General features: G+C 30.9%; 1 protein-coding gene across 1 annotated transcript; it reads right to left on the bottom strand.

The window, feature by feature from the left end:
* Positions 1-4,383: 4,383 nt before the first annotated feature.
* On the bottom strand, positions 4,384-8,289 carry LOC105773856 (protein WALLS ARE THIN 1). The gene is made up of 5 exons (XM_012596014.2): positions 7,982-8,289; positions 7,477-7,539; positions 6,870-7,395; positions 5,699-5,850; positions 4,384-4,937 (listed from the first exon to the last, which is right to left on the bottom strand). Exons 1-5 carry the CDS (start codon positions 8,203-8,205, stop codon positions 4,742-4,744), a joined length of 1,161 nt encoding a protein of 386 aa, XP_012451468.1. The 5' UTR covers positions 8,206-8,289; the 3' UTR covers positions 4,384-4,741.
* Positions 8,290-8,816: the final 527 nt, after the last annotated feature.

The raw sequence follows: 8,816 nt of genomic DNA, 5'->3' as shown, positions 1-8,816 counted from the left end.
GGACGATGAGATTCACTTATTTCAAAGAAATAAATCGTCACACTCAATAAGTTAGAGTGCAACATTTTAAATCCTCAAAATTAAATTTATCTCTTGACTTTTAAAACCTATGCATTTTGAGAAGGATATCCGATTATTTGGGTCAAACGGCAAATTAAAACCCAATAAGTTAGGGTTTAATTTCCCGAAATTCTTAAACATCAAATATTGCCTTTATTTTAAAATCGAGATAACAAAATGTCATATCCAGTAAGTTAGGATCCGACATCTTGAAATCTCAAAAATTTTATTTTGAAATTGTGTGGTTTTAACAAAATAAGTACTTGGCCATCTAAATTCATGAAAAAGAATTGAAACCAGTAAGTTAGGGCACAATCCAATTGAAAACGATGAACACCAAGCCTTTCTTTCGAAGATTATGAAATAGCATGATTGTAGTGCTTTAATAAAATACAATTTTTACAAATGAAACCCGATTGAATAGCAATACATAATGTAAAAGATACAATTCATAATCTAGATACATATTAAGGAAAAATAAACAAAGAATAAATTCAAACAAAAATGGCTACAACAATTTTTATCATATTATGTAAATATCAATCCTAATTGTCAAATATCAAATGAATTAAATACAACAACATTTATTAATAACAACATTTTAAGTTGAAACATTTACACATGAACTCAAAATGGACTTGAAACAAAAGAATAACATTATGGAATAATAATATGTAAAATAAATTTGAAACAAGCAATACATTTATTAATTTACCTCGAATAACACATATAAAATAACCATGTAAAAGTTTTAATACATATATGATTTAAAAAAAGTAATCACCTAGATAGGTTTTGAAAGAAGTAAATTATATATAACTAAAATTGACTTAAAGTACATATCTAGATATAAAAATACTTGAAATTTATAATCATAATAATATCAAACATAAAAATAATAATATATATTTTTAAAATAATTTAATAGCACATAGTAGCATTCAAAACATTATATCAAAAGAAAATTAAGTTATAACACAAAATGAGTTACTAAAATATGTTCAAGTATGTCAAATTATTATAAAAAACATTTTTACATATAGATAATGAAACATATAATGATATAAAATAAAAGGATAAATTTTAAAACAATGTTAATAAACTCTAAACATGTTAATAATAATTTTAAATAACGATGTGTTGTACCTTAAAATTATAATAAAAATATTTGAAAATAATGTTAATCCTAATATTTAAAATTTATTAAAATAATCATATTAAAAAATACTAAGTTAATTTTACATTATGTTATATATAAAAACTAAATTTGAATGAAATTTACTTTAATATATTCACTATAAGAGCCAATAATATTTATGAAATTTAACAAAACATTATGACTAATGAGAAATAAAAATAAAATAAAAAATGATTAAATCGAAATTACAGCACTTAGAAGACTAAATTTGCAATCAATCGAAAGCATAAGGACTAATACAACAATTAAACGCAAAAATTCAAGAATTCAAATTCAAGTAATGAAAACGTCGCCGTTTAACAATGAACCAAATTGAAACCAGAGTAAACTATATAGTATGAATCGAAAAACTGCAGAAAATCAAATTAGAACAAAACAAAACAAAGGAGGACTGATTGCGCAAATAGACCATCGAGTAAAAATGTGTGGATCCTCCCCGGTTCGGGTCACACACGCGGGTCGGGCTCTTAGAACGCTGCTGTTTCAAAGCCATTACATTGGCTCTATCCGGCGACGTTTCAAAACCGAGCTTTAGAGGCCTAAACCTAAAGAGCTCATCACTTCCAAAACCTAAAGGGAGACCATTAGTCCCTGCGCCGCTTGATATTCAGCACCCTTGAACAGTCCCCGATCCTAGCCCGTACTCCGATGACGACGGAGAGAGCCAAGATCGCACTGCCAGGTACGAGTTCTAACTTCCCCCTCTTTTCTTTTATTTGCTCTATATATATGCTTATATGAGGTTAATAACAAACGAAAAAAAAAAAGAAAAACCATCGGAGAAGAAAACAGAATGGAAGGAAAAGAAAACCTTTTCTTTTTTGTATTGATTTTCTGCGTATTTGATACAATATGCGTGTGTGTCCCTTACAGATTCTGAAAAACGGCTTTATATAGCCGAAAATAAAAATGAAAAAGAAAATAAAAAAATCTAAAATTTTCTTTTTTACAACTGCTATTTTTGTTTTCTTTTGGTGCTGCGTTGTTCGCTTTTTTGTTTGTTGCAGCGTTTGGGAGCAAAGGGGCGGGCGGATCTGAAGGGTACGGAGGCGCACGTGAGAGCAGCGGCCTGGCACGCGCGGACGAGAGGAGCTGCTGCGGCGCTGGGGTTTGCCCTAGGGTTTCAGCTTCTGATTTTGCATCGTTAGGCCAGTAATTGGTTATTGGGCTAGATTTTGTAATTTGGGTTGCTAGGGTGTATTGGGTTAGTGATCTGGGCCAAATTTTGTAGTCTGGACTTTACTAATTGGACTTTGAATTTATATTTGGAATTTATTTTTATTTATACGGGCCCGGGCTAAAATTGGGCCTTACAACTGCAATCTGACTCTTAGTACAAGGGCCTCCATGATACTTTTACCATACATGGCACTTTTAGGGAGAGAACTCAATTTGATTCTTGGAGACAACATATTGTTAAGAGGGATAGCCATAAAACTCGAAAATATTAATGTTTATGAACCATAAAACGAACCGAAAAAATTAATACTTTAAATTTAAACAAATGGTGTGAATATTTTTTTGATTTATAAAATCAATTACATAGTTATTCTTGTAAATATATAAGAATATATGTACATATATAATATATTTATCTAGCTATATATATTTTTCTTATATGCAATTTTTTGATACAATGCATAGAACTACCTATAATCCCTCCCTAATCCTTAAATAGGAGAATAATACATTTCAGCACATTCAAATTCACGACCTCCTGCATTAATAATAATACCAATATCAATAAAACTAAAACTCAATTATGCGTGAAATGAAACTCCCAAAAAAGTTAAAAACTATCTAGGATTTGCAGTTAATTAGGGCAATGCATTGAGACAAAAACTTTGTGTAGACAAAAGAAAGAGTAATTAATTAATTGGAAGACAAGAAAGATAAGTAAAAGTTTTAAGAGAAACAAAATGATGCATATGCCATTCACATCATTAAAGCATATTTTGATTGCTGAAGAAAAAGAAAAGGGGATTATTGCTTTTGAAAAAGATTTTACTAATTAATGTGATAATTAAAAAATTCCCTAATGATGTCAATCTCTTTAATATTAATTAAAGCATTAATCTTGGGATCCCTTCACCTAGCTTTTGCTTTTAACTCTATTTTCAGTACATAATTTAATAGGTGGGGGATGAAGGATTTGAACCAAGACACTTCTAATTAAGTCAATCTTCTTAAAAGGTTCTTTGGTTCCTTAATTTTGGCAATTTTTTGCTTATCTCCACAAAATAAATAATATATATCTTTTATATTTCTCTGACATCTTTTTGGTTTAAAATTTTATAGTTGAAACCCAATGCACCTATTTTGCTTTTCCCCTTGGTTGTTTCTAAAAGCTTTATGGGTCATATCACTTACCTATACTATATAATATAATTTAATATGAAATGATACCGTATTATATAATATATGTTTGTCACTTCTCATTGCATGTCATTTCTTTGGCTCCCTTCCAACATAATATATAAATTTAGTTACCTTCCAAAATGTAGGGTTTGGTGGTATGCTGTCGGTCTCTAATTTATCTTTATTATGAGCTTTCATATATTTGCAAACAGCTTGTTTGGTGTGATGGGAATTTGTTTAACTTTGGGTGAAGTAATGTCTGCTAATTGAATTTGATAATTTTTTAAATTTAATTTTATTGATATATTGGATTAACGAATGTGGAGATGAAGGGAGAGGATGAAGAACTAGAGAAGAAAAGGATTCAAAAAGAGGTCTGGATTGTCCTTCTCTAAGAGGGTCTTTAAAATTGTATTTTAGGGAGTTTTCAAGTTTTAGGAAATTTGCTAAGTTTTAGGATTAATGTGGATTAAAAAAAAGTTTAGAGACTAAGGGCATAGACGGGACAGGCTCCCACAATGGTAAAATTGTCTTGTAACTTTTTTAAAATTTTAAAAATTATAAGTTAATATAAGGATAAATTGCACCCAAAAAGTTATGATTCATTTTTTATTTTTTAAAACAATATTTTGACTTTGTCCCTCTTAGAAACTAAGTTGAGAAAACCTATCAAATTGAAGGACTAAATGTTGATTTATCATTTTAATTAAAAAAAGATTTCATATTATAAAGTTCGTGGGTCCATTTGCATACATGCATGATGATGATTTTGAGCAATTTAACTTGATAGTTTGCATTATCTTTTTATCTTTAAAACAAACCATAAGACTAACATATAAAAAAGCATATGGAGAATTTCAGGCCCCCCATAAGCCATCATACACAGCTGTGACAGTGATCATCATCATCTTTCAAAAACCCTCTCTGCTACTCAGAGAACAGCCATTGACGACTAAATTAAAAAGAAAGAAGAAAAAGAAAAGAAATTAAAAAAAAAATCATACACACACAAACTTTCTGATATAGGGTAGTGCTTGGTTTTTTTTCCCATTTGTTTCTTTTTTTTTTCTTTCATTTTTTGCAGCAAAGCAGAATGGTTGAAAGTTTAGGAATTTTCTTTAGGGGTCAAACATTTTCCGTTGAAGGTGGCAAAAGTGGCTGAGTAAGGGATGTTTTGATATGGCTCGATGCTCTGCTGTTGCCGTGCTCCGCCGTTGACGACTGAATTGCGGCTTTTTCTTGAGCTGCGAATTTTCTTTCTTCGCTTTTACCCCATAGCACTAAATATAATCCCGTTATGATCAGCACTGCCCCTATGATACTGTAATATATAGTGTTTTACCACAAGGAAAATAGTGTTAAATGGATGAAAGATAATCAAAACAAGCAATCAAATTGTAAATACGAGTCTATATATTATATGGTTGGTTTTAAATATGTTAAATTTAAGTTAGCGATGTGATCGGTATAGATGTTTTAAATTAACGACTAGGTTGTAAGGACGTAGTCAAGGGCCTCAACTTTTCTTGATTAAATAGTATAATTATAATTTTAGTATCTCCTAAATGTATATTGTTCAATTTAATCTCTTTTAGTTTTTATTTAAATGGAATAATTGTAATTTTCGTTTTTTTCAAAACTTAAAAAAAAATCAATTTAAGCCATTTTAATACAATTTTTTTAAATTTTAGACACCCGAATTTTTTTAGTTTTATCTCAGTCTCCCATCACTTGATTCCTAACTTCGCCCTTGCTAGGTTGATGGGAGGACTTAATTTTAAATGTGTGATCAAATTTTAAATAGTACCTATTGTAAAGATAATTTGGATCCAACGCATTAAAAAGATAAATACCAATACTTTTTAATACATTAGATCTAAGTTGCCTATTTATCCACATGCTTCACATTATATTCAAGTTAGCAGTTAACTATTAAGTTGATAAATAGGTTGACCGAAAGATCTAACTGATGTGATATTGATACTTTGAAGACTTAAAAAGCACTGTCATAATTGGGGGATGTATAGTGCAATTAACCCATTATTAATTGTTGAAGAAGGAGAAACAAAAGGACCCACTTACCCTCCCAAATAGAACTCTTCACCTAAAGCAACGGAAGACATAATAGCAACAACAAGAGTCTGAACAGGTTGATAAACAGCAACGAAGACAGGGCCACCTCTGTCAATGCACCATATTTGTACAGCAAATGCAATCCCCGATGCCACCACTCCCTGCACATTTCATTTCCACACCAAAAAAATTTTGGGTCTTAAAATACTATGCACATAAAAGATAGCTTTAGGCATTCCTTTTGGTATGCATGTACATTAAAGTAATTAATATGCACAAAGATTCACACTCTACAAAAGAAAAGCAAAAGCCAATGTGTGCCAAGAATTTCAACAAAGATTATTTATCTCTTCCCCATGTGCCTAAAATGTTTATTTTAGTACCATTTGGCCAATTTCCCAAGTAGCTGATGGTATTTGATAACTATCTTTGATGTTAAAAAATATATTTAGGTGTTAGAAACATTTATTGGTCGGGTGTTTATTTATTTAAGAATTATTTGGTTATAATCTGTATGTAGTATGTGCAGTGTAGAACTTGAAGATTTTGTTAAAAGAGTGTGAATTGTATACATAAAAGATAGGGTAAGAGTATAATGGAGGCCCAGTGAGTTGGATTGCATATTTTGCCTTCTCTACTTAAAAAATGGGTAAATTAGTTCATATATGTTAGATCAAAAAATAAATTGATCATTTTGTTAAAAATTCCATCCATTCCTGTTGTTAAAAAATGGTTCATGTACGTCAATATGAGGTATATGTGGCATGCCATTTGTCATTGCCAGGTTATTCCATTAGCCACACTAGTTTTTAACAATACAAATGAATAAAATTTTTAATAGAAAAGACTTATATGCTCTTTGATCTAACGTATAAAAACTAATTTATCCCTATTTTAAATAGAATGGGTAAAATGTAATCTGACTCTTAATATAAGGACTTTATGATAGTTTTACCTAGAAATATATATTTAGGTGCTCAAAAGAATCTAAGTCGTGACATAGTAAGTAACTGTTAGGACCCGAAAACATTGTTGGAAAAGAGGTTGCAGGACCAATAAACTGGACACTTGGCATAGGCCTCCGAAATAACTTAAACGTTAGATTAATAATCTAAACGTGTCCCGAAACACAAATTCCCATTAAGAAAAGAAGAAAATTGCATAAATGGTTTCTACTAACCGCATAGAGAATAGTGAAGAGTTCACCACCAGAGTGAAAAACCCAAGCTTGAGCATCCCTTTCAAAAACCGCAGCAATAACAAGGAACTGAATGAGACCAAAGAAACATGTATAGGACGTAACCGAGAGTCTAGCCGGGTACTTCTTCAGCACCGGTGCTTGTAACACTAGCCAACCAGACCAAGACAAGCAATGACCGATCAAAAACAAACAACCAAGTGTCCAATTCTTTCCATTTGCGTCACCCAAAGAAACAAACATAGGTGGTGTGGGTCTATTTAATGATGGTCTTGGACTGTATATGGTTGGACCTTGGTATAATGTTATCACTGATGCACCAGCCACGCATAAGGCTGTTCCTATTACCTTTGATATCCCATCTTTTCGATCAAGCCTCACTTTTTCTATCCTAAGCAAAGCAGCCATTAGAAAAGTAATGGCGGGGACTGAGTTTTGTATTGCAGATGCAAAGGTTGGTGATGTGTTATCCAAACCAAGCAAATAGAAACCTTGATTTGCTGTTATCCTGAAAAATAAAAATAGGGTTAGCTTTTTATGTTTTTTTTTTCCCATTGTTCTTTACATTTTAAGTGTGTTTAAAGCATACCCGACAAGAGCTAAGAGGAAGAACTGTAAAAGAAAATTTAGTGTAATGGCTGGTCGGTCCTTCCTGTGGAACAAAGAAGAATCAAGTTAGGGTTTTAATTTAAAAAGCATATCATGCTTGTAGGTAAAAGTATTTGCTCTATATTAAGTGAAATTCCATTTTTCCCCTTTATTTAAAATTAGATAAATTAATCTAGATATGTTAGATCAAAGAGCAAATTAATCGTTTTTATTAAAAATTTCATCTATTTCTACTATTAAAAGATAGCATGATTAATAAAATAATACCAAATGTACCTTATTTTGGCAAACATGAACTAATTTTTAACCATAAAAATGGGTAAAATTTTTAACAGAAAGATCAGTTTGCTCTTTAGCCTAACGTATAAAAAATAATTTATCTAATTTTTAAATAAAAAGGACAAAATACAATCAAACTCTTAATATAAGAGTTTCATGATACTTTTACCTATGCTTGTAATATATATATGTATATTTGTATTTACTTTTCGAGGAAATATGCAAATGGGAGGAGGAGAAGGAAAGCAATGATGTTTCTATAGACTGGGAAGACGAGTTTGCTAACGCCCATGTTAAGGGCAGCTCGAGAAACCACATGGAACCCTGCATAGCCGAACTGCAAGGCCAACATGGCCATATGCAGCTGGAGTCTTTCTGGAACCGAGCACCACATCCTCTTAGAGACGGCTGAACCACCTGCATCAGCCATTGAAGCAAAGGTCTTGAACTAAAAGGAAAAAAAAAACTTGGGATTTTTACGAGAGAGATTAAAGGGAAGTTGAGGATGGGGAGCTAGGGAACGAGGTGCTGGTATATATATAAATACATTTGAAGAGTGGGAGAGAGAAAAGAGATTTGGTCTAATTTTGTTTTTGGTCACTCTACTTATAATTTGAATCCTTTAAGTTTTATAATAGTGTTGGTAGGTTTAAATTAATAACATTGTTACTTGCTACTATTTACATAATGATGAAGATTTCCTTCTAAAATAGTATTAAGTAATTTGCTGACATGCATACATATTATTTGTTGAAACACAGTTACTTAGATTTTCAGGTGATCCTATTTGTATAATTTTGTCAGTAACAACTAATAGTATTATCAATTTAGACTACCATAATATGTAAGAATGATAGCAAGTCAAATATCTACATTTTTTGCTTTATCTGAATCTGAATTTGTAAATTTACCTAAAATCTGAATCCGTTTATTATTAATAAATTATCTTAGTATTAATATTAAAATTCGAATTTGAATTAAATACTATTATCAGTCAAATACCCGAATCTACAAAAAAAAAAAAACAATTTCAAAATTTCC

This window comes from Gossypium raimondii, chromosome 6 (assembly GCF_025698545.1).
Source record: "Gossypium raimondii isolate GPD5lz chromosome 6, ASM2569854v1, whole genome shotgun sequence".
Taxonomy (NCBI): Eukaryota; Viridiplantae; Streptophyta; class Magnoliopsida; order Malvales; family Malvaceae; genus Gossypium; species Gossypium raimondii.
Note: the sequence above shows the minus strand (reverse complement) of the source record. Positions and strands in the feature narration are given on the sequence as shown.